Genomic DNA, 26,626 nt, shown 5'->3' with positions numbered 1-26,626 from the left:
TTGAAAAGGATTTCTGCACATGTGGGAGCATCCCGGCAGGGCTTCTTAAGGGTTGGCAATTGGGCAGCATCCTGACTCTCAGGATGCAGTAGAAAGCGTTTTTTTTGGGGTCTGCCGACAGTAAATGGACCGTGAAGTAAAGTGGAGGGAGAGGAAGTGAAGAGATGCTAATGCTGTGTGAAAAGAAATCTCTGATATGGTTCATGTAAAGAGGGAAAAGCTGCAAAATGGGACAGTTGAGCTACTTTGAACAAATTGTTGGGTCACTGAGACGTTTAATGAGAAACCAGGACTGCCCCGCCAAAACCAGGATGTCTGGTCGCCATATTCCTTATCCTGTGTGAGCGCATTGAAATAAACAGGCTGCGTACAAAGAAAATTTAAAGGAAACACTGAACACCGCCACCTCCAAATCATACACCAACCTGATTTGGAAATATATCATCGTTCCTGGGTCAAAATACTTCCCACCAAACAGAACTTTGGGAATACCTTCACCACACAGAGTGCAGTGGTTCAAAAAGGTGGCTCACCAGCACTCACAGCGCAGCTAACAAATGGAAATAGAATTAAGTCCTGCAGGTCACAAGCTTGCCTAGCTTTCATGTTCCATCTGAACTGACCTCTAATTCATAGCTTTATTGAAAGTGCATTGTTTGAGCTAAGAACAGAAACAGAAAAGGCATATGCAGTGAGACGTGAGTTACACCTCTACATAATGCCTTGCATATTAAACTTAGGTTTTATTCTCTCCAGTTATGCAGATGGTACTTTCGAACTTGATGCTGCCCAATGTTTCAGAGTTAAAGACATTAAAAATGACTGGTTATCAAAAATAAAAAGGTCTGGGGTCACTTATAGGTTAGTCCAGGTAAGGATGGTAGATTTATTCTCTAAAAAGACATGAAGGAACCAGCCTGACAGTTGCACGATTATTTTTATTTTTCACAGAAGGCACCATGGCATAGCTGATATTGAATTCACTTGACAACCACTCAGATGTACTTTTCAGCAAGGATCACTGAACAGCAATCACAAGCAGGGAATCTTGGCAGATTGTCCAACCCTCCAATCTGGGTATTGAAGTTAATTGTAGGGTCCAGCTGCTGCTCCGTCTGAAGTCAGCTAAACCATCATCAAACACAGGTACATCAATGTGGTGTATTCTACTCACTAAACTGTTGGGAGGAACTCTCATCTTCCATTGCACAATAACATTTTAAAACCAGATACTAGGATAATGCCCTAAAATGGACAATGAATGGTTGCAGGCCAAACAAGCAATTTAAACGAACAAATTCCTCATTATTACCTACACCCATTTGGTTTTGAACACGACTTACCCATGAGATCAGCAAAACCACCAACTGGTAAACGGCATGTTCCTGTGACAAACTGCAGCAGACGCATTCGCTTCTCATTGTCCATTTCTTTCACAACCTAAGGGAGCAGTGTCATTAAGTTCAGACAGATAATCACAAGACATCACTTGTACAGCGCATGTGCTTCTTTACCAGTTCACTTGCTGTTGCTGTAAAACTATAAGGCCATTGGATATTTATAAAATTTGCTTTACCCAGTAGAACTATACATATATCAAAATCCAACTCTGCAACAGGGAACATTAATTCTTTAATATCTCCATATTTATTCTTGGGGTTTGGGCTAATCTTATTTGTTAATGGCAAATTGTGTCTGACTAACCTGCTTGAGTTTTTTGATGACGTAACCAAAATAATTCAGCGGGTACTATTTTGAAGGGGTTGCAAGAGTAGTGGAACCTGGGGCTGCACATTTACAAATCCTTGATGGTGGTAGGGCAAACTGATAAAGCAGTTAAGAAAGCACATGGGATATCTGGTTTTCTAAAGTGCATTGAACATAATAACAAGGAAGCCACTATAAATCTTTACAAATCGCTGGTTAGGCCTCAGATGGAGTATTGTGTACAATTCTGGCACCATACTTTATGTCAAGGCTCTGAAGAGAGTACTTGGGAGCTTTACTGGTATGATACCAGGAGAAAGAGGAATTTGATTTTATGTGGAGACATTGGAGAAGCTGGAATTGTTCTCCTTACAGCAGGGGAGATCTAATGAAAGAAATTCAAAATTGATGGGATTCGATAGAGCAAATAGGGTGAGACTGCTTCCTCTGGTAAATGGATTGGTAACCAGAGTTCCTGGATTTCAAATAATTGGCAAAAGAACTAGAAGGGGAGGAACAATTACTTCACACAGTGGGCTGCAATGATCTGGAATGCAGTAGCTGAAGGGGTGGTGGGATCAGATTCCATGTAAACTACCAAAAGGCAACTGGACATGCACATGAAGAGGACTATTTGCAGGGCTTTGGGGAAAAATGCTGGGATGTGGCACCAGATTGAACAGCTTCTTCAAAAGTCAGCAAAGGCACGTAAGACTGAATGGTCCCTTTACATTCTGTAAGATTGTATAAACTGAGTATTTATTTCCTATGCTTAGTCTCCCAAAGGATAGTAAGTCACGTAATGTGGGGCTAGAGTCACATGTAGGATGCACCAAGCAGAGGATGACAAGGTCCCTTTCTTGAAGCACACAACTAGTCAAGGGATCTTATGGGAGAAGCATGCTGATATGCTGCCTGACACTACAGCAGTGACAGCATTTAATAAGTTATAACTAAACAGCTCTATTTAAAATAAAGAACTAGTGAGATATGTCTGTTGTAAGAACAATTGAACACAGCATGCGAAGAATGCAGAGCCCTTTACATACCTGCCAAAACCAGACCACTTGTTTGCTGTTACGGGTATAGTTACGATAGATTGCATTTCTCTGCCAATCATTCAAGTCTATCTCTTGCATTCCACAAAGAAGTACCTGTAAAAATTTGAGTAGAATTAAGAATGCCTTAACCCAAGGTCAAGGAGTAGAGGAATACTGGCAACATAAGAAAAAATTGGCATTTTAGTAGCTACCGGCAATGCAGTCAGTATTCAAGTGCTCACAGATCTGACCGCTGTTTTTCAAAGTGAATAAATATTTGAAAAATAAATATCTGAGAAAGGTATGGAGAAAGCGCATGGAAACTGAACTATTTAATTCTTTCAGGGAACTGGCACAGTAATGATGAGTTGAATGGCTTACTGCCGTGCTGTAAAATTCTTTGATCCCAACAGGGAAATTCTGTATGATATCACAATTTGTAAAAAGCATTCTTTAGAGCTGCTTCACTCCACTTTCCACCTGGGGGCAAAGGACTCCTCCCCAAGAACTGATACAAAACACCCCCAGCCACTTCTCCCAGGAATCTTCTTGGGGCACTGACAGAAATGATATTGGGGTGACTTGAAAGGCAAATTCTAATATCAACCTGAATTCTCGACGATCCTAAAAAAGGCCATGTCTAAAGCTGATCACATGGTGAAGAAATTCAAATGCTGGCATCAGGCTAAAGGTCCAGAAATGAACTTCAGGTCAAGCTGGTTCAGGTGTTGGAGTAAACATAAACATGAATTTTTTTTTAAGAGTTAGATTTGAAGAGGAAATTATATTAACATTCTGAAAAGCAACACAAATAACATGGCACTGTTCTAAAATGCACCAAACATTTGAGAAATAAATACAACACAGATCAACAAATAAATCACACTTCCCGAAGAATTCAACTGACCAGAGTTCAATATAGACCGTTACACAAAATGGATATTCTAGATCAGGTGATTGCCTATACAGTCAACATTGAACCAAAGATGCAAAATGACAGCACAGGTTAAATACAGTGGATGCTGGCTCTACATGGCCCATTTGCAGTCCAATGGCTTCACTTGTTCCGTGTTTCAACAGGACACTCCTCTCCAAACCAGGATAGAAAAAAGGTGGATATCATGGATCACTGTATCACCACCATCTAGTTAAACATACAAATGGAAGTAAAAGCACTCAACGAATTACAATACCTCCAATTCTTTGGCATCAAATGATTGAAGATAGTGGAGAGGAAGCACTTCATTAAATCCCTCCAAGAAGGCCTGTGTCTGTTCTTCAACGCCTCGTGATAGTCTCCACTCAGCTACAAGCCTAGTCAGGTTAAACCACTTTAATTAATGACTTATTGAATTATCTACTTCCAGCAAGTTTACAATACAGTAAGTCCTCACTTTAAGTCGCTCTGCTTTAAGTTGTTTCGATTTAACGTCAGTCAGCCAACGAGGCAGGCATTTGCATTTAACGCTGGGAGTTTTGTTTTAACATTGGTTCATGCCGGGTGTGACTTAGGCACGCGTGACCTGATCAGCACTATTTTGGACTGGCCTCTCCCACTTGCCTACCTTCATTCCTGGCTGACTCTCCTGGCCCTTGGCCGACCCTCCCATCACCGCTTCTTCAGCTTGCAGCCTACCTCCATGACCATGCAACTCAAAGCTGCTCTCGCTCCAAAGCTGCTCTTCAGGCCTCTTGCTGCTCATCTCCCGAGGCCTCACTCACAGCGAGGGAGATAAGAAGGAAAGAGGGAACTAGCGGCTGGGAGGATCAGGGAGCATGATGTGCAGCAAGTGGGAGGCTCAATGAGTATGATCGGAGGTGGCTGGGAGGGTCAGGGAGGTTATAGAGTGGGAGAGGCAGAGTGTGGGAGAATTGACAAATGAGAGGGGCAATAAGTAGGAAGAGCAAATTTCCTTTATATTTTTAATTTTATTCATTTACAAATGTAGGAATTTTGCAATGTACAATATTTCAACCCACAAGGTATAAAGTTCTGATTTATTTTTCTGAAAAAGGTCCTACAGAACCTAACTACAGTTTTTACATTGGTTGTAATGGGAAAATCTGATTTGCTTAACACTGCTTTACTTAAAAGTTACACTTTTCAGGGACAATTACGTTGTTAAACGAGGAATTACTGTACAGTAAATACAAGAAATCATTATCTTATTTTTACAATCTACACTTAATCTGTAGAATTAGCAAATATCATTTAGATGTTTAGTAACTATAGCACAGCATACTGGAGTCACTTGAAACGTGATAAAATGAATTTAAGTATGAAATGCTCAACTATAGCTAGCACTTGAAGATATTCACTTCACCTTACCCAATATATTCATCTTTGTTTTCCTCAGTCACCAGGATATTGTTGCCATCAGGCTTCAGCTCATGGGTTTGTATTTCACCTAAAATTTCCTTGTCAACTGAGAAATACATTTCCAGGCCACATTCTTCTAGGCTGTTCTCCCTAGAAAGGCATTTTTTAATATAAATAACAATTTACAAAAACAAAACAAATTCAAATGCGAGTCTAGTCCATTTTCAATGCAAACTGCTTAAAATGAACCAGTCAACCCCAAGAAGCTATGAGAACATTCACTTTGAAGGTGGTGGGGAATATTGGTTGTGGAAAGTTTCTGATCTTGGCTAGAAGAGGGGTACATTACTGTAGGATAATGGTTAATATGATAATGTCACAAAATTAGAAGATAGATTTATAAAGTAAACTCTTCCTTTATTTGTCTTGGGCAGGTCACGCCCAACGAAATAAGCCTGTAGCTAAGTCAACAATCAATATAGCACTGTGATCAACAGATGGCTGATATATGCTTGCAGTGTAAGGACAGATAGAAGAGAAAACAAAGCCAGTACTGTATTCAGTTTCTGCTTCTTCCCTACCACAACTACTGAACATTCAACAACCATAAACAGCCTTTAACAACTAGCTGAACACATTGAGCTGGGCAGTGAAGCTCAAAGAACCATCCAGGCTAATATCCTAAATTCTGAAGGTACCATATAAATCCATGTATTTCCAAAATGAGGAATGCAAGGGCCGAAAAGAATATTCTTGCACTTTTAGCAGCCAGAGTCAGCATCTGGTACAACCATGTTACAACACAGTTAAGATGCAAAGGTCCTGCTGCTCTGCTGGTTAACAAACTTAACCCCAAACTTAGAAAAGCACCACTTTCTCAGCTGCAATATCTTTGTTTTGCCTGCCAATTGTGTAATGGGTCAAGTACAGTACTGTACCAACAATTGCACCTCAACATTTCCCTATTCCAACACCATAAAATGGCCCAGTTCTACTTGTGGCTTACTCCTCCTCCGGAGAACCAGGATTCCAGGGAACTAGAATTACATTTCTCAACAAGAAAGGATAATCCTCGTCTGTTTTGTCTTCAACATCCATTAGAATGCATAAGACAATTTATTAAAGGTAACCTTTTGTGCCTAAGTAAATGCTCCAACTGACATGATACTCAGCTCATGATATATGTCCAAATGGCATTCGACATATTGAAGCATTTTAAGAACTCCCAATGTTTATTTATAAGGTTTGTGATCAACATACAGGCCAACCTAGAAAGCCAACCAAAGTTAACCAACAGCTTCAATAATCAGACACTTTTGAGTGTGGCCCGGAATTTTCAACATGATCCGTGTAACTTAAACTGTGGGTATTCCCAACATTCCTTCACTTGAGTTGGAGAAAAAATTGATAGAAGCACATCAAGACTGAGGAAGGAAATCCAAATTTTGCAGACAATGCTGGTGGTGCAGCTCCAGGGGATTTGAGGCAATGTTCCCCAAAAGTTGCGTGCAACCACACAGCGATTTGGAAGGTACCACTCAAGTTTTCCCTTTGTGTGTGCGGCCATACAAGAACTTAAAAGTACCGTGCATTCAAACCAACAGGCTGCGCACAGCAAAAGGAACTGAGGGGGCACTGTGGCTTGGGGTTATAAGTCCCTGGAAAATTTTGAATTTTTACATTCAAATTATGCATTCCTGCTTATTTTAAGAATTTTATACTTCACAGTTTAGAAGGCTTTTAATCTAAAATAGAGAAAGTGATATTTGGATTTTCAACAGGCCAATCAAACTATCATTTCCCCACAAGCTACCTGAACAATTACTCTCCCACATCCTACCCCACCCCAGTTTAGAGATACTCTATCTGCCATTGCCTACCCCACATTCCTAAATTCAGTTTAAAGAAATGCAATACTTCAAGGAAAGGCCAGAATAATTTGTTAACAGCATTAGAAATGCATTAGAGGGAGGTAACCAGAGGTCAATTCTGTCACCAGCAAAATTTGCACAGGAACAAGACTGAGGAGCGGGGTCCAAAATACATTGAACATAAGCCACACCCCAAAAAATTGATTGTTCAATATATTTAAAAACATGGCAACGGCATGCCAGTTCAGGTAGTTGGATTGGAAACTTTTATAGGAAGTGATTTCGAAAAGGAAACATACAGTTTCTTCACATCTGTAGGAGTTATGCTTTATAAAGGATATAATAGCAGCAAACTAAAAGGGTAAGGGATATTTTATTGGACAGATTAAATGGACCAATTGCTGTCTCCTGCTGGAAACATGTTACTATTCTACATTACTGCTTTATTTTAATTTATTTGCATAGTCATTAATAGTTAAAGCTCGCAAACAATACAAAATATTAAAATACAAACCTTATCCAAATGAGGGAGTTGTAAAATTCCGGATCAATAGATTCCAAATCTTTGGTTACTATGGGTTTGTTCAGCATACGTTTGTAAAATGGGAGAGAAAATCCAGTGTCAATGAATTTCCCATGAAACAGAGCCTGTCATGGAAAGGAAATGCAAAGTGAAATCTATAACCGTTTTCTAGAAATTATCACATACAGAAACCATGTTCACTGCTGATACAGAGTACATGAGTATATTAAGTAGAATTGAACCCCTTGGGCAGTTCACATTACACTGAAAGGTACAGACCACCATTCAAGCATGTTGAAATTTGCAATAAATTTCTAGTCAGTGCTCACTGGAGTGAGGTGACAATAATACAGATACATAAAACAAGAGCTTGCAAGTTGCTCTGCACCTGCAGTGGTGAGTATTTTAGTTATCACTGAAAATACCAGGAAAGTCCTGATGCTTATGTCAAGAGTCAGATCTTAGCTGTGACTTTGTGAATTTATCTATATCATTGAAAATTTACAAAATGGACCACAATATAGTACACAATTTAATTTTTTTTAGGTAAAGCTATCCAATCTCATACTTTTATACGCTTAGGGGTGTAGGGTTATAGCCAAGATGCTAGAAGGCACCTGACCGCTAAAGACATTTGGGATAGTAGAAAAGACAAGGGGCATTAGACTTGATGCTGTTGTGCAGCGAAAATGAAAGGGAGAACGTATCAGGTAATTACTTTTCAAAATGCCAGTCTACATCACTTAGGGAAAATCAATGCTCAATATATGAAATTTTAATCAATGTAATTTACAAATCTGAGAAACTTGAGACAAACAGCAGGTATCTGGTTAAAGAAGATGGCTAACCATATCTACATAGAATATACAGCACAGAAATAGGCTACTTGGCCCAGCCAGTCCATAAGCGGCACTTATGCACCCCTCAAGCCTCTTCCCATCTTTCCTTATCCAACTTAATCAGTGTAACCCTCTATTCCTTCTCCCCCATCTGCTTCCTTAAATGCATAAATATTATTCACCTCAACCACTCCCTGCAAATGCAAATTGCACAATTTTTCAGTTCTCCAGATAAAGTCGTTCTTCCATGAATTCACATTTGATTGCTTGGTGATGATCTTATATTTATGGCCTCTAATTTTGCCCTCCCCCACAAGAGGAAACATTCTCTATGTACTGTATTAAAACCTTTATTACTTTTAAAGACCTCTATCAGGTCCCATTCCACACTGCACCCACCCCCACCCCACCACACGGCAGCGTTCTCTTCAGAAAAGAGACCCAAACGTATTCAACTAGTAGGTATAACCTGACATTTCTGGTACCAGCCATGTAAATCTTTTCTCCACTCCCTCCTATGTCTTTATATCCTTCTTATAACATGGCAACCAGAATTGTAAACAGTATTCCAAAAGCAGTCTACCAAGCTTCGATACAGATTTAGCATACTTCTCCACTTTTCAATTGCATCCTTTGCTTTCTTTTTGTAAAATGGTGTTATTAACCTACATCGCTACTTTAATGAGTTATGCATTTCTACTCCGAGATTACTTTGCTCCTCTACTACATTTAGTAATGTGAAGTCTTTAATTTTCTTATCAAAATGTAAAGCCTCATGCTAAAGATTGAAATTCATTTGCCAATTATATGTTCATCCTACAAGCCTGTTAATGCCTTCTTGTAATTTGTTTCAGTCCTTCTCTGTATTGACTATCCCCAGATTTAGAAATTGTGTTGATTCTAAATCGTTAATATCAATTGTGAACGGTGGTCCTGGTATTGATCCTTGTGGGGTCCACCTTCTGCCGCTCTGAATTTCCACCTTATACACTGTGTTCTGCCTTGAAACCAGCTAGCTATCCTTTCTGCTACTTGTCCTCTGACGCCCCAGGCTCTGACCTCATTCACTTATCAAAGGCCTTTTGGAAATCTTGATGTTACATTTACCGTATGACCCTCGTCTACTCCCTCTGGTACCTCTTCAAAAATTCAATAAGGTAGTCAAATAAGACATTCGCCTGTGAAATCCTTGCAGGTTATTTATGTTTCAGGTTTCTATATGCTTTCTATTTTCGCCTTCAGCAGGGATTTCATTATTTTTCCTACCACAAATGTTAACCTGACTAGTTTACAGTTCCCTGGATGTTCCAGCGCCCGTCCTAAAGTTAGGTATTACAATAGCTACCTACCAGAGCTCTGGCACTATGCTGTTCTTATCAAATTATTAAATGCGTAATCATGCCTCTGCTTTCCCTTCCCTAGATTATTTTAAAATGCGCAGATGTAATTCATCTGGACCAGGGGTTTTATTCTCTGAATTCGATTAATTTAATATTTCTCTCTTTTTATTTTGAATGCAGTTGTATCATTTCTAATCTCAACTTCTGATATGTTTCCCTAGTAAATACTGAAGTAAGTGATTATTTAATATTTCTGCAGTTTCACCATCGCTGCCTACAGCAATCTACATACTTGCTGTAAAACCTGTTGCCTAGGCTAAGTTTCTGGTTACCATTTCAGTATAATTCTCAAGTGCCACACACTATACTACATAAAACTAAATCAATGATAGGATCTAGTTAATTGTAAGGTCTGCTTATCATCTAACCAGTTTTTTTTTTAAACTGTATACAGGGCTTAAAAAGAGCAGTAATGTTAAGGCTCAAGTAACTCCTGGAACGTACCATGGCTATGAACCGACCTATGAACCGGAAGTACTTCAGATGGTCTGGGTTGATGTAAGATGCTGGGTTTATTTGCAAGCAATAATTTTCCTTCCCAGCATACTCAAAGAGGCAATACATGGGGTTCAAAACTTCATGGGAAAGTAGAAAGAACCATTCTCTATTAAAAAAATATGGATATTAGATACACTGGTAGCAAGACTTCAGTCATTCTCAACATACAATCTGACTCATTTTTAAAGCCACACCACTTCCAAGTCATCTGTGCTGGACCAAGATAGGTAGCAGTCCAGCTTCAATAAATAACCCACAACAGATGTGAAGCATTCACTGCGAGGTTTCCAAATGTTATTCTGTGGGTGAGCCCACACTTTTGTTCCCTTAATTTTAAATATGGCAGAATGTTTCTACTTGAATAGGGATCAGTTGTTTGCGTAGTCAGAACATTTCCTAATCATGGTTCACTGTTTTCAAGAACTTACAGCTTAGCCAGGGTTGGTCTCTTCCTCCCCTCACCAATTTTCTATTCCGTTTTACCTGAAAGTTTACTGAGGTGGAGTTCCACGGACACACTATGGTAACATGCCCAAGTAGCTATTATTCCTGTGTGAAACTGCACAGTGAAGGCTGACAGGCAATTTGGGCACTGTAGGTATCACAGCAGGACCAATTTATGTCCTACAGAAGGCAGATACATGCACTTTCAGCAGGGCCCCTGAACAACAACAGTGAGAGATCTTGGTTGATTTTAACTTTCTGAACTTAGGATCAGCTAATTCAGCACAGACCGCGGATTGAACCTTTGTAGTCTATATGGCTCACCACTTCACTGATTATATAGATTGCAGAACAGGGAGAATTTCATTTTTATTCTTATTTATGTGTCACAGCTAGTGCTCTCCCACCAGTATGCCAGCTACTAGGCGATCTCTGGGAGCAAGAAAGGAAACAACCTCATCTATAAGAGCCTAGCTGAGATTGGGAACATGACTCCATAGGGTTGGGTCGATTAGGGACCAAAAAAGAATCCTAGTGGAGACAGAGGGCATGGCTGAGGTACTTTGCATCTTTCTTCACTAAAGACTAGGATGCTGCCAACGTCACAGTAAAGGAGGAGGTAGAAGAGAAATTGTATAGGGTTAAAATAGATAATGGATGGCAGCACACAAAATAGGAAAGTCATCTGGTCTAGATGAGGTGCACCCTTGGATGCTGTGCGATGCAAAGTTGAAAATTGTGTAATTCTGGTCATAATCTCGTTAGATATGGAAGTGGTGCCAGAGAATTATAGAGTTATGCATTACACTCGGGTACAAAAAATGGGAGAGGGATAAACCCGGTAGCGAGAGGCTAGTTAACCTAATGTTTGTGGTGGGAAATTGTAAGCAAAGACAAAATTAATTGTCAGTTTGAGGACATTGTTCTTTCTGATACATATTAATGGCCTGGACTTAAGTATAGAGGGTATGTTTTCAAAGCTTGCGGGTGATGTGAAACTTGAAAACGTGGTAAACAATGAGGAGAACAGTAATAGGCCAGGGAGGCATAGACAAAATGGGAAAACACATAGCAGATGAGATTTAAAGTGGCAAAATGAACTAAATTACAATTTTAAAGGGGGTGCAAGAACAGAGATACCTGGGGGCGTGCAAATGTTTGAAGGTGGCAGGATCAGTTGATATCACTGTTAAATAAGCATATAGGATCCTTGGCTTTAGCAATAGAGTAATCAAGTACACAAGTAAGTTCTGAAGAAGAGTCATACGGACTCGAAACGTTAACTCTGTCTTTCTCTCCACAGATGCTGTCGGACCTGCTGAGCTTTTCCAGCATTTTTTGTTTTCGTTTCAAACTTCCAGCATCCGCAGTATTTTACTTTTACGCAAGTAAGTTACTTTGCAGCAAGAAAGGCAAGTTATGGTAAACCTTTTTAAAACACAGATTTGGCCTCAGCTGGAGTATTATGTTCAATTCTGGGCACCGCACTTTTAGAAAATACGTTAAGGCCTTAGAGACAGTGCAGAGGAGATTTACTACAGTGCTATCAGGGATGAAAGACTTCAGTTTGTGTAGAGACGAGAGAATGTCTGTTGTTGTTCTGCTTCAAACAGAGGAGGTTAAGGGGAGATTAGATAGTTATTCTCAAAATTATGAAGGGTTTTGAAAGAGTAAATAAGGAGAAACACTTGTCAGTGGCGGAATGGCCGATAACCAAAGTTACACAAATTTAAAATGACTGCAAAAAAATTAGAGATGGGAAGCATGAAGAACAAAAATTTTACTCAGCAAATTACAGTGATCCGGGATTCACTACATGAGGATGGTGGAAGCACTGTCAATAAAAAACTTCCAAAAAGGAACTGGATAAACACTTGAAGGGCACACATCTGCAGGGATATGGAGAGAGGCGAGTGGGGCTAATTGTATAAACTCTTTTAATGATCTGGCACAGGCACCATGGGCCAAATGGCCTCCTTCTGTGCTGCATCATTCTATGGTTCTGCATCGGGTAAATGCTTTCTGCCACTGAGCACCACGATTGATACTTTGAATCAGCTTGTTTGTATAATGGAGATACTTGCCTTGCCACACCACCATAATCTAAACCTTCCTCTCCTGGAAAAATAATCCACAATCGTCTTCGCAAATCCTGAGGGTTGAAGCTCATAATCTGAAACACAAAGTGGAAACCAATGTGTGAATATTTTTAGTTAGCCTGAGTTGGAATCACTTGTGTCCTAGGTAAAGGACCCCAATTTATAAATGTTATTTTAACCACACTTAGTAACAAACAGGACAGAATTCTTGCCTCCTTGCCTTATTAACAGGTCAATAAATCACTAAAATGAACCTTTGCAATCTCTTGGCAATAAATTATTCGCAAGCTCAAGACATGTTTTCTGAATTTAAATTCCAGCAAAATGCATTTATAAATTGGGGTACATCTTTATGAGTTTTGATCTCCATTCCTTTTGTTTCATTTAACTCATTTCCCTCACTCCTATATAAAAGACAAAGATCTCCATTTTTTAGGTCTCTCCCATATCACTCTCCTATTGAAAGGGGAAATTCCCAAAGACATGCGTCAACAATTTAAAGGTTCAGCTGTCCTACAGAAGGAGATAAAAATAAATGAAGATGAGCGAGCTTGTGGTACTCATATATATCTTTTGGCTGGATGAAGGGAGGGGGCATTGGCAGGTGTCTGGGATTAGACTCTCTGCTTATCTTTCCAATCACTAAGATTAAATTATTTAGTTACATGTCTCCTTCCACCCCCAACAAAATTACCTGCTGAAATGAGTCCTCAAATAAGGTTTTCCTGGTCACAGTTATTTTTATGTGCTGAGGTGCAGCCAGTTGCTAGAAAACAAAACAATTCCATTACATTGATCAGTCAAATACTCATTCTTCCCAAAATACTCTCCTGGAATGCCCACAGGGGTTCTCCAGATCTAGCTCCTGGACAAACAAAGACCCACTTCTACTGTTCATCCACATTTTCCGACATCCTTTTGCTGAACATATTGCAGAAGATCACGAGAACCTCCCCCCGCCCCCACCGCTGTAATGAATTAAATGCTGCTTACCTGACACCAGAACCTGAAATAAGAAACTTTGGATCTGAAATCACGCACATATGCTATGTTTGGACCATTCAATCTGAAAAACACGAGGTTGAGGAGGGTGGGGGCGGGTATGGTGGAGAGAAATAAATCATCAGTTGTAGGTTCACAGTATAAGAAAGTAGTCGTTTGGTTGTACAGCAAACATTTTCAGCAATATTCAAGTATAAGAAAGGATAATTTGGATTGCACAAGAACATTCAAAACTTATTAATGCTTATCCTCCGTCTGCCAGTCACCTCTAGTTATCATACAGCAGATTTACAAGCTACGGAACACCTCCAACCCCTCCCTTGCCTCCGTTCCAGGAGAAGCATATCTTTCTCACTCAAACGATTGATCATGTCCTCAGTCGGGGACAGGTTAAGCAAGTTAAACCAAAGCTCCTACATAGAAGTTTTAGACAACGAAAATGATGGTTAAAATTTGCTCTGCACAAGAGAAGTCCAGTGTCGGTTCTGCTCAGTATCTAGGTAAACACATGTTTCAACTCAGAAGCAACAGGTTGAGGGTCAGAAGTATGATGTCCCATTATGAGTAATTGGACATGAATTACAATACATAAAAACTGGGATCTATTGCCAAATTAGTACCACTGCAATGCAGCACAAAAATACATGGCTTACAACTCCAAATTCTAGTAGGAAGATAAGAAGTTGCTGGTATAGTCCCTGAAAAAGACATGCACAGTTTCCAACATTCAAGTATAATCACTCTGGGGAGGCGGTGGCACAGTGGTATTGTCACTGGACTGGTATTTCAGAGACCCAGGGTAATGCTCTGGGGACCTAGATTCAAATCCCACCACAGCAGATGGTGAAATTTGAATTCATTAAAGATTATTGTAAAAACCCACCTGGTTCACTAATGTCCTTTAGGGAAGGAAATCTGCTGTCCTTATCTGGTCTGGCTTACATGTGACTCCAGACCCACAGCAATGTGAAATCTCAATGTGGTTGACTCTTAAATGCTCTCTGAGCAATTAGGAAAGGGCAATAAATGCTGGCCTAGCCAGTGATGCCCACATCCCATGAACGAATAAAAGGGGGTTGGGTAACTTTTTGCAAAGGTGCAGAAACAGCAAAAAATTGAACGCCTATCACCTTTCCTATTAGCCCAACCGTGTGTCTGGTAAGCTTAGAGCAGCTCATGTCAAGGCAAGGTTCACATTGAAATCTCAAAGTGTAGCTGACAACTGCAGGGAAACTAAAGGATTTAGTCAACTCAAGGAAGCAACTTTTAAAATGATATAAGCATGTTCTTTACACTTCCTGTTCATTACAGAAATGACAATCATAATTTGTCAGTATTGACAACTCCCAGATGAGATATAGAAAGGGTTCAATGCAGGATAAAATTCCCTAATCTTTTCCCCCTGCATCTGCTGTATCAGGGTCATAGTTTCACATGTCATTTTATATTTGCTTTCAGTCCCAAAGAGCCCAATTATGAGCATTTTGCATTGTGATCTTCCACAAACTAGGAACTCTTGCATTTATACACCCCTTATCCCATCAAATGATCTTGCTTCAAACAAATTCCTTTATCTTGCAGTGTAGTGACCTACGTAAGCCAACATGGCAGCAATTGTACACTAACAATGTCTCATAAACAACAGTCAAATTAATGATCAACTAATATGACTTTTCTTTGGGATCATTTATTGTGGGAGAAGTGTTACCCAGAACACCAAGAGATTGCTTTGTATTAATTTTCATATACAAACACAAAGTCTTTAAGCAGATGAGAATTGGCAGAAGAGACCATTATTTAAGGTCTCACCTGGAGACAACTCTCATTCAGTAACAATGTGTGCTGGATTTGATAGCATTGTTATCCTATCCAGTCCACCATCAATTATTGCTGATAATTTGTGTTCAACAGTCAACATTTCTTTCCATTAAAAAAATGAAACGTGGGGTCAAATTTTGCAACGTTAAAGGCTTACAGTGCTGACTTTCCGGTGCGTGGGTCAATGTAAGTTGTTGTTCTTCTGTTATGATCCACAAAGTATGGAACGCCATCAACCGTAAAGCGCATCTCCCATCCATCTGGTAAGGGCTTCTCATTGAGAGTGCTACAGGAATGAGCAAACAAGCATGATCTGCAGAAGGCTGCATGGTGAACAATGACACAAGGCAACACCGCAGACGAGGCTCTTTATCTCTCTCGTGCTACTGCGTCAACATTCACATTTTCACCACAATATGTCACAAATGGTAAGCCTCTATCTCATCAGACAATATAACCATTGCAGAGGATTCCATAGATGGAAACAAATCAAAAGGTTTTTGCTTGAAACCACAAATGTTGGAATCAAAATTTAATTTTTGAGAAATGTCACAGATCACTTAAAACAGACTGATATTAATGAACCCTTTTAGCTTTCATTTATTATTTATGGCATTTGTACACTATCATTACAGGCTCCAGTTAGTTCTTAACTGATCCTTACTCCTCTGGCTAATGGAATAACTGGTCTATTTAGTTAAACTTCAATGTAAATGGTACAGGTCCAATTTAGGTTTTGTTTTTCATTTTTAATAATTGAACTTTAAACATTAATTCAGCATTGGTTTAAGTGAATCATGTAAATAAGTAAAGCATTATTTTCATAGTCCTCCCCAACTCAAGTTATTGCCTCAGGTTTATGATATTTCAATGGTTTCAGTCCACAAATTTGATCAATGCTGCTTCTTTCTTCACCTATCAGTAGGAAAGTGAACAGTCCATTAAGGAGTCATTTCATAACCTTGAAATGTAATGAAGGCAAAGATTCAACCACAGATTTGCCATTTAAACCCTAACATTCTCAGATAGTATGCCTCTGAAAAGTACCTGGCTAATCAGAAACTGTTGTAACTATGGATTTCATTTACTGTAGTACCAGCATAGCATCTCAAGACACATCCAACGAATTAAAGGCAACTTTTCATCTAACTAATTTTATTTATGGGTTATTTCTCACACAGCACAGATGATAATGGAAGATGAAGAAAGCTACAGCATAAAATGGGAGCCGATTATAAATACTTGTAAATCTATAGACCTCAATAAATACTGGAGATTTCAGCTCACATCTTTCCAATACTATTTCTCGTCCATTACCTCCCAACTTTCTCCCTTCCCTCCCAAATGCATCACCCCCTTGCTAGGATATGGCACCGGAGAGGAGCCAATAGCTTTTAACGTCATAAATCTTCATTTATTTAAGTTTTGCTTTTGGTTTCAGACCTGTATTTACTTTGCAAATGTGTAAAAAAAAAAATCAAAAATGGTACTAATGTCCTTATGTTAATAACACCACAACTGTCCATTCCATCGTCAATGTTGTATCAAGGATATAGAACAGTTAGTTAACATTCCATGTAGAGCCATCAACAACCCATAAACCCAATAGGGACAAGTGAATTAAAAATTAAAATAGGCAAAGGTCCATCAGCCATCCCACTAATTGTTGCTTTGACTTTTGCCCTTAGCAAGATGCCCAGAATCAGGGTTTATTCCCAATTCCAGCCCATCACCCCACCCATCGTCCAGCAGGGATTTGGATTGAGGAATTCATTTGCAGGATCAAACCTTTCAGATACGGCACCAGCCACCTTTCCTTTTCAAAAAGCTCTGGATGTAAGAGGCCTGTTCCAAACTGCTCCGTTTCAATGTAAACTTGAGGTCTTCTGGTGGTTTTGAGGAGCTCTTATGTTTTAGCTTTATTATTACTTTGCACATTTCCTGTAATTTCCTTTTGGATCTGCTTAAAATGTCAAAGCACACATATCCAGGATTTCTGGAAGCTTGTGTATAGAGTTCTGTAGCATTTCTCAGACTTGAGAAATGACTCTGACCGCTTGTCTGGTTTCTTCACTCCCTTCACTTTCACTTCAAAGCAGGTTAAACACAGCCCAAAATTGATCTCTTTAGAGGTTGGGCAAGTCATTGCTTCTCAGCAAGGTGGCTAGACTGCTGATCCTAACGGGTATACCAATGGTTTCTTTCAAAGGAAGTGTCTGCTAGAATTGCAAAAATACACAGGTCAGTCAGCATCTGTGGTTAAGCCACGCTGTAGAGCTGAAAGGCCTGGTCCACATTGTTGACTTGTTTTGTTTTGGATAGATGCTGGCTGACCTTCTGTGTTTTCTATGTTTTTGTTGCCACTATGTGAGGAGATCAAGTACACCACACATTTATCGTCCAATTTTTAGCATGGCTTCCTATCAGATATTAAGTGCTAAGCATTCATTGCTTACTGGCATTGAGATGCCAAAGTACTATATAATGCTGTTTTGAACTTATATACTCTGTGCCCTAACTACAGAACGAAAACCACTCTTATCAAAATCACAAATGGCATCCTATGTGACTGTGACAAAGGCAACTTTTCCCTCATTCGTCCCAACCTGTCTACAACCCTCGACATAGTTGACCACACCATCCTCCTCCAGCACCTCTCTACAGTCGTCCAACTGGATGAGGCTGCTCTCACCTTGCTCCATTCTTATCTATCTAATTGGAGCCAGAGAATCACTTGCAAAGGATTCGCTTCCTGCTCCCAGACCATTACTTCTGGTGCGCCCAAGGATCCATCCTTGGCCCCCTCCTGTTTCTCATTTATACACTGTCCTTTGGCAAGACCATTTGAAATCACAGCGCTAGCTTTCACTTATACATTTCGCTTATACATACCCAACACTAGTTCACCACCTCTCTTGGCTCCTCCACTGTTGCTAAATTATCAGACTGCTTACCTGGCATTCATTACTGGATGAATGAAATTTCCTCCAATTAAATATTGGGAAGTCTGAAGCCATCGGTCCCTATTCCAAGCTCTGTTTCCTGGCTACTGCCTCCACTCCTCTCCCTTGCAGCAATCTGAGATTAAACCAGTCTGTTCTCCATCTTGGTGTCACATTTGGCCCCAAGATGAGCTTCTGAACTCATATTTGTTTCTCATTAAGGCTGGTCATATCCACTTCCATAACACCGCCTGGCTTCACCCGTCTCAGCTGATCTGCTACTGAAATCCTCACTCATGTCTTTGTTACAACTGGACCATTCTAAAGCACTGCTGGCTCATCTATCACGTTCTATCCTCTGTATACTTGAAGTCATCCAAAACAGTGCTGCCCCTCTCTTAACTCACATCAAGTCCTGTTCACCCATCACCCTCGTGCTCGTCAACCTACATTTGATCCCAGTCAAGCGACATCTTGCTTTTGAAATTCTGATCCTCATTTTCAAATCCCTTCATGACTTCACCCCTCCCCAGCTCTGTAATCTTCTCCAGCCCTACAACATTCAAAGATATCTGTGTTCCTCCAATTCTGGCCTCTCGTGCATCCCCGATTTTAATTGCTCCATCACTGGCAGCCACACTTTTAGTTGCCTAGGCTCTAAGCTCTGGAATACCCTCACTACACCTCTCAGTCTTTCTACCTTGCATTCCTCCTTCGAGACATCCAAAATCTACCGTTTTGACAAAGCTTTTGATAACCTAATGTTTTATGTGCTCAGGTGTCATATTTTGTTTTAAAATGCTCCTGTGAAGTCCCTCGGGGTGTTTTAATATGTTAAAGGTGGTGCTATATAAATAGAAGCTGTTGTCACTGTCTGTTATCCTTTCGCCCTGAAACTTGAACAGGCCATTTTTTTTGACGCCAGGGCGTCAAGACAAAATCTAATTTCAGAAATCAGGTGATTGCAAATCAACAGCATTCCACTCTTGTAAATTGTGAACCCCATGGTTAGGCTACCATGTACTCACACGTTGATACCCACCATTCTATATTTATTTCATCGCACACTTTAGTTAGTGTACATTATATATAATTTAAATGTATCACTCACCCTTCTGTCCTAGGATCCTCCCACTGAGTGGTACGTGTTAAGTGGTTTACAAAGTACATTCTACCATTGCTGTCTGTTCTCTTTTCTACAAGAACAACATGAAGTTTTTTAATTAGTAAAAACTGCTAACATTCTGTGCTCCTTATGAACAGAAATAATCTCCAACAAGCTTTAAGCCTAGCTGAGTCACATGCATCATAATAAATTAATGATTTAAAAAGCAATGTGTATAATTTTGTTTAGGTATGCTTCAACTTCACTTACCCCATCCAGTTGGCAAGGGGCCAAGTGGGTCAAATTCAGCTGGCACCACCTGCTCAGGATACTGAAAATGAAAACATTATCAATCAGGATTCTTTTTCTTGTTGAATGCGGTTTATGCCAAGAAAGTAGCCACATGCACCACTGAATAAAAATGACAATTATTTACAATATATATTAATGACTTGGATGTGGGCCAAGTTTGTGGATGACACAAAAATAGGTAGGAAGGCAAGCGGCGAGGGTGACACAAAGAGTCTACAGAGGGATAGAGGCAGGTTAAGTGAGTGGGCAAAAACTTGGCAGATGGAATATAATGTGGGAAAATGTGAGGTTATGCACTTTGGCAGGAAGAATAGAGGAGCTGAGTATTACTTAAATGGAGAAAGACTGCAGAAAGCGGCAGCACAGAGGGATTTGGGAGTCCTCATGCATGAATCAGAAAAAGCTAGCGTGCAAGTTCAGCAGGTAGGGAATGCAAATGGAATGTTGGTCTTTATTTCAAAGGGAATGGAGTATAAAAATAAGGAAGTCTTGTTAAAACTATACAAGGCACTAGTTAGATCACACCTAGAATACCATGAACAGTTTTGGTCCCTTATCTAGGGAAAGACATTCTGGCATTGGAGGCAGTCCAGAGAAGATGCACTGGGTTGACCCCAGGTATGGAGGGATTTTCTTATGAGGAGAGGTAGAGTAGGTTGGGCTTGTACTCAGTTGGGGTTTAGAAGAATGAGAGGCTTCTTAAAGCATATAAGATTCTTAGGGGGTTGACAGGGTAGGTGCTGAGAGGTTATTTCCCCTTGTGGGAGAGTCAAGGACCAGAGGGCATAATCTCAGAGTAAGGGGTCGCCCATTTAAGACAGAGATGAGGAGGAATTTTTTCTCTCAGAGGGGAGTGAATCTGTGGAATTCTTTACCCCAGAGGGCTGTAGAGGGTGGGTCATTAAGTATATTCAAGGCTGAGATAGACAGGTATTTAATCTGTACGGGAATCAACGGTTATGGGGAAAAGGTAGAAAAATGGGATTGAGGATTATTTGATCAGGCATAATCTCACTGAATGGTGGAGCAGACTCGATGGGCTGAATGGCCTACTTCTGCTCCTACGTCTTATGGTCAAATGGAAGCTATATCAAGTGTATCTTAACAGATCATCTAAAACTAAACAACACTGCCTTAGGGGTCAAGGTGAGGCAAAGAAGAAGAAAGGGGCAGATAGACACAAGTCACATGCAGGGGACAACTCTGAGCAAGTCTCTTTTTCCTTGCAAAATGGTAAACCAGTCTGGCTAGGTTTAAATGAAATTAACAGTGAAAATATATTAGATGTGCTAGAAGGAAAAACAAGTGATATTGTATCGAAGTGGATACATTTCTTCAATAGGTGCTAAGATTTCAATGCCGATTTTCTACACACTAGATTTTCAGTTATCACCTTTGAAGGTCCTAAAAGTAGCTCAGTAAGTTAAATTACCGAATAAATAAATCTCTGGTTGAACTGCTGCATGGCTCCCTGAAGCTGATTTCTCTGCGACTGCCACTGCTCAAAATTCCTGACTGACTCCACCGTAGGCCGCTGCCATGTGGTCGTCCTGGTTATGTGGTCAACATAGTAAATCCTGTGCCTCTCGTCAACTCTCCGCTCCCAGCTATCAGGAAAAAATTGGGAAGAAAGTGGTTAATGATAGTAGTTCTGCTGGAATGAGTTTCTAAAAAAATGAAGAGCAAACCCCATATTTCGAATTGCGAAGTAGGTTTTAGTGGCAATAACATCATAGCGACTAATTTAATGCTTGACATAGGCACTATGTACTATGGGAAGTGAAATTAGAACTAGCATATCCTGAGAGCAGTGCATAATTGCAGTTGGTTGCTGGCTCTGTAGAGATAAGAGACATGCCTTCGAGTACATCAGCTAGAGAAGGAGATATAAGATCAAGAGTTGTTATCTGGGCAACTGACATCATCTATAGCTAAGGGTTAAAATCACTCACATCACACTGCTTTGGAAGGACAAGCTTTCTCAGTGGGCTAATGGAAGGATAATAAGCAGAAAGACCACAAAGACATAAGGAAATGATGCTTAATGTCTGTACTGCTTTTGTTTTGAGGTTTAATGGAACAAACTTCACAAAAGAGCTTATGGGTTCACATTGAATGGTTTGGACTTTAAGGATAGACTGGAGACTGTAGTTGATGGTGCTACCATGGTTACTTCAATTCTCCCCAGCAGTTCAACTTTAAAATACATTCCACAAAGCATATCACAAGTAGTTAGCGTATGGTATAAACTAGTGCAACACAGGCACAATGGTCTGAATGTCCTCCTTCTGTATTAAATCATTATGTGAAGGAGATGTATAAAGAAACCAAAATCTATCTAATAAAGCTACAAGAGAGACATCTCTTCCATGACCAACAATTATGAAAAGTAGCCACTTAAACGATTATGACTCAACATTGAGTTCAACAATTTCAGACCATGAACTCTGTCTCCCATTTTGTTTTTTTTTGCATTGTGCCTGTTTGAATCTTGTTTCTCATTTTATTGTTTTTGGACAGAGCTGTTCATTGTTCTGGCACTTACACTCACTCTAGACAAATGCTTTGTCTCTGCTACAACCATTACCACTCCCTTTGTTTTTTGTTCCTTGACATCTTTGTCATTTAATCTCTCCCATCCTCTACTCTATACCAGACCTTCTCTTTTGTTCTTCATCCCCTTCTCCCTTTCAACAGCATAAAACCCATCACATTTCCGCCCTCCTTCAGTTCTGAAGAGTCATACTCGACTTTAAATGTTAATGCGGTTTCTCTCTCCACAGACCTGCTGATTATTTCCAGCACACTTTTGTTTTTAGTACATGATTATGTGGCCTCAAATTAGTGAAGGGAATGAGGATTGTTGAGACTGGTTAGACCAAATGTGCATTAATCATGCAAAATTAAATATCATTAATAGAAATGATAGATCTGGCTGTCCTAAGGCTCAGAAGTAAAGTAGTTTGCCTCTGCACCATATAGCTGAGCATGGATCCAGATTCAATCCTGGAACTATGTTGAGTTATCAAGTATCAGCTGGGCTGAGGTAAAAATACTGGTTGAGGCCACAGTGCTTAGGGCAGGGCTTCCCAAACTGTGGGTGATGACCCCCAGTGGGGTCGTAATGTGAGATTTTGGGGTAATGAGCTCCAAGGCAGCGAGGGTTGCCACAGAGTCTGGGCTGATTTTTGACAGCTGCGAGGTCCCTTTAAATTCTGTATTTTTTCTACTGGTGGGTGTGGCCTAGTGGGCTACTCAGAGGCCTGATTGCAGCTGCAAATAAAGCCTGTGAAAAGTTAGGTGTTAATTTGTTTTTTGTTGAAACTCTGCCTTTTCATCAATTCCCTGAACAATCAACTCCTGTTCCCCGAAAACCTCCCATACCGGGCTCAGCAAATGAAGCTTCTCCTCGGCCCCTGCTCAACAACTGAAGCCTCTCCCAGACTGCACCCCCACAACCCCTCAATAGCTCTTGTACCCCTCAAATTTTCACTCTGGGGTCACACCAAGTCTGAGGCATTAAAATGGGGTCACATCGGGAAAAGGTTTGGGAAGCACTGGCCTAGGGTTTAAGAAAGGGATAACCGGTGTATACATTCTTATTCACTATCCAGCGATCTTCCTTTTGGGGGGGGCGGCGGCATTTACATTGTAGAAGGCACTTACTGATGGACATTCCAGGTCCACATATTATCCAACTTACCCTGGAGGCAATGGCTGTGGTCTTTCCCACGTTGTTCGTTTTTCAATGTGATCTACAAAATACAATCTGCCGTGTTGATCCACCCTCTGCTCCCAGCTGTGGAAAGAAAATAAGTAAAATATTCTGTTATACAAACAGAGAGAAGCAGCACATGAACAAGATAAAATTCTCTCCCCACCTACCCATGCCCCAGTATCATGAAAGGGGACTGCTGCCTGCATAATTAAGACGCCATTTAAGACAGAGTGAAGCAGTGGAAATTAATGGCCACGGAGGAGGGAAGAGAACAGGACTTTATTTTATTTATTTTACAGAAAATGCATTCCCTGCACCTTTTTAGAAGCAATTCTGAAGTGCAAAGTCCAGGAATAAGGCAGGTATTAATAACTCGCTTTCCGCTTTGGTCACATTCATAGTTGTGTGTAAATTCAGGACACAAAAGGTTTTCCTCTTTATTAAAGTCCACCCCTAAAGGAAAAGCGAATGCCTCAGACCTATAAATTTGCATGAATTACTAACCTGCATCCACATCCCTGAAGCAGGAAGAAACATTTTAATCAGTTGATTCTGATCTGAAAAAAAACTAATCATCCTCTCTGCTGTCAATTTACAAGGTGATCAATTGTTTCTCTGACTTTTCTATATTGCTTATCCTTGTATTCAAGTTCTCAGAAGAGTGTGAAGTGATACATTTTGGCAGAAAGGCTGAGGAAGGGGAGAGAACATGAACTAAATGGTACAATTTGAAAAGGGTTGCAAGATCAGAGATACCTGTGGCTGCGTGTTCACAAATCCTTCAAGATCACAGGACAAGTTTGAGAAGACCGATTGTAAAGCATATGGGATCCTTGGCTTTATTAATAGAGGCATGGAATACAAAGGCAAGGAGTTAAGCTAAATCTTTACAGAACATTGGTTGGGCCCCAACTGGAGTATTGTGTCCAAGGCTAGAAAACACACTTTAGGGAAAGGATGTCAAGGCCTTAGAGAGGGCGCAGTAGAGATTTACTAGAATGCCAATAGGGATGGGGAACTTTGAATATGTGGGAAGACCAGAGAAGCTAGGATTACTCTTCTGAGAGCAGAAAAGGCTAAGGGAGATTTGATAGATCTGTTTAAAATCGTGAACGGTTTTGCTGAATAAGAAGAAACCATTTCTAGTGGCAGAAAGGTTGGTAACAAGAGGACACAAATTTTAAGGTGACTGGCAAAAGAACCAGGGGTGACATGAGGAAAACCTATTTTGAAAAAAAATCACAACAAATTGTTATGATCTGGGATGCATTGCCTGAAAGGACTGGAGAAGCAGCAGATTTGATAATAACATTGAAGAGAGAATTGATAAAAACTTGGAGGGAAAATGAAGTGCAGGGCTATGGGCAAAGGAAAGGGAAGTTTCTTCTTTAATCATTCATGGGATGTGTGTGTCGCTGCCTAGGCCAGCATTTATTGCCCATCACTAATAGCCAATATTCACAGCAGGGGGCAATTAAGAGTCAACCACTTTGCTGTGGATCTGGAGTCACATGTAGGCCAAACTAGGTAAGGACGACAGATTTCCTTCCCTAAAGGACAGATGGGTTTTTGCGACAATCGGCAATGTGGTCATCATTAAATTTTTAATTTCAGAGTTTAATTAATTCAAATTTCACCGTCTGCCATGGTGGGATTCAAACCAGGTCCCCAGAGCATTATGCTGGGTCTCTGGAATACTACTCCAGTGACAATACCACTATGCCACTGCCTCCCCCTAAAGCGGAACTAATTGGACAGTCCCACAGACATGATTGGTCAAATGGCATTTTAAAATGGCAAAATGACAGGATGCAGGCGTCGCTGGCTAGGCCAGCATTTCGTGCCCTTGAGAAGGTGGTGGTGAGCTGCCATCTTGAAACGCTGTATTCCACGTGGTGTAGATACCCCTACAGCGCTGTTAGGGAGAGAGTTCCAGGATTTTGACCCAGCGACAGTGAAGAAATGGCAATATATTTCCAACTCAGGATGGTGAGTGGGTTGGAGGGGAACTTCCAGGCGGTGGTGTTCCCATGTGTCTGTTGCCCTTGTCCTTTTAGATGGTAGTGGTCATGAATTTGGAAGGTGCTGCCTAAGGAGCCTTGGTGAGTTCCCATAGTGCATCTTGTTGATGCTACACACTACTGCTACTGTGTGTCAGTGGTAGAGGGAGTGAATGTTTGTGGATGGGGTGCCAGTCAAGCGGGCTGCTGTGTCCTGGATGGTGTCAAGCTTCTTGGGTGTTGTGGGAGCTGCACACATCCAGGCAAGTGGGGAGTATTCCATCACACTCCTGACTTGTGCCTTGTAGATGGTGGACAGGCTTTGGGGAGTTAGGAGGTGAGTTACTCGCTGCAGGATTCCTAGCCTCTGAGCTGCTCTTGTCGCCACAGCATTTATATGGCGAGTCCAGTCTGGTTTCTGGTCAATGGTAACTCTCAGGATGTTGATAGTGGGGAATTATGCGATGGTAATGCCAATTGTATGGTAATGTCAAGGGGTAAAGGCTAGATTCTCTCTTGTTGGAGATGGTCATTGCCTGGCCATTGTGTGGCGTGAATGTTACTTGCCATTTGTCAGCTCAAGCCTGGATATTCTCCAGGTCTTGCTGCATTTGGACACGGACTGCTTCAGTATCTGAGAAGTCGCGAATGGTGCTGAACATTGTGCAATCATCAGCGAACATTCCCACTTCTGACCTTATGATGGAAAGAAGGTCATTGATGAAGCAGCTGAAGATGGTCGGGCCGAGGACACTATACTGAGGAACTCCTCAAGTGATGCCCTGGAGCTGAGATGATTGACCTCCAACAACCACAACCATCTTTCTTTGTGCTAGGTACAACTCCAAGCAGTGGAGAGTTTCCCTCTCCCCACCCCCGATTCCCATTGACTCCAGTTTTGCTGGGGCACCTGATGCCACACCTAGTCAAATGCTGCCTTGATGTCAATGGCAGTCACTCTCACCTCACTTCTGGAGTTCAGCTCTTT

At 40.7% G+C, this 26,626-nt stretch overlaps 1 protein-coding gene across 1 annotated transcript in view; it reads right to left on the bottom strand.

The window, feature by feature from the left end:
• The window catches only part of LOC144688416 (E3 ubiquitin-protein ligase Itchy-like), an 89,718-nt gene that overhangs the window by 12,349 nt on the left and 50,743 nt on the right, over nt 1-26,626 (bottom strand). Inside the window, exons 10-23 of the mRNA XM_078554916.1 lie at nt 23,624-23,719; nt 21,353-21,527; nt 19,879-19,939; nt 19,615-19,699; nt 15,719-15,847; nt 13,735-13,807; nt 13,436-13,507; nt 12,727-12,815; nt 10,145-10,304; nt 7,453-7,586; nt 5,077-5,217; nt 3,941-4,061; nt 2,757-2,861; nt 1,344-1,440 (exon numbers count right to left, since the gene is read on the bottom strand). Coding sequence (XP_078411042.1) covers nt 1,344-1,440; nt 2,757-2,861; nt 3,941-4,061; nt 5,077-5,217; nt 7,453-7,586; nt 10,145-10,304; nt 12,727-12,815; nt 13,436-13,507; nt 13,735-13,807; nt 15,719-15,847; nt 19,615-19,699; nt 19,879-19,939; nt 21,353-21,527; nt 23,624-23,719 — 1,538 coding nt within the window. The remainder of the gene's footprint in view (nt 1-1,343; nt 1,441-2,756; nt 2,862-3,940; nt 4,062-5,076; nt 5,218-7,452; nt 7,587-10,144; nt 10,305-12,726; nt 12,816-13,435; nt 13,508-13,734; nt 13,808-15,718; nt 15,848-19,614; nt 19,700-19,878; nt 19,940-21,352; nt 21,528-23,623; nt 23,720-26,626) is intronic.

Source organism: Cetorhinus maximus, chromosome 13, assembly GCF_964194155.1.
Source record: "Cetorhinus maximus chromosome 13, sCetMax3.hap1.1, whole genome shotgun sequence".
Lineage (NCBI taxonomy): Eukaryota > Metazoa > Chordata > Chondrichthyes > Lamniformes > Cetorhinidae > Cetorhinus > Cetorhinus maximus.
The sequence above is the reverse complement of the archived record's forward strand: the minus strand, read 5'-3'. Positions and strand labels throughout refer to the sequence as shown.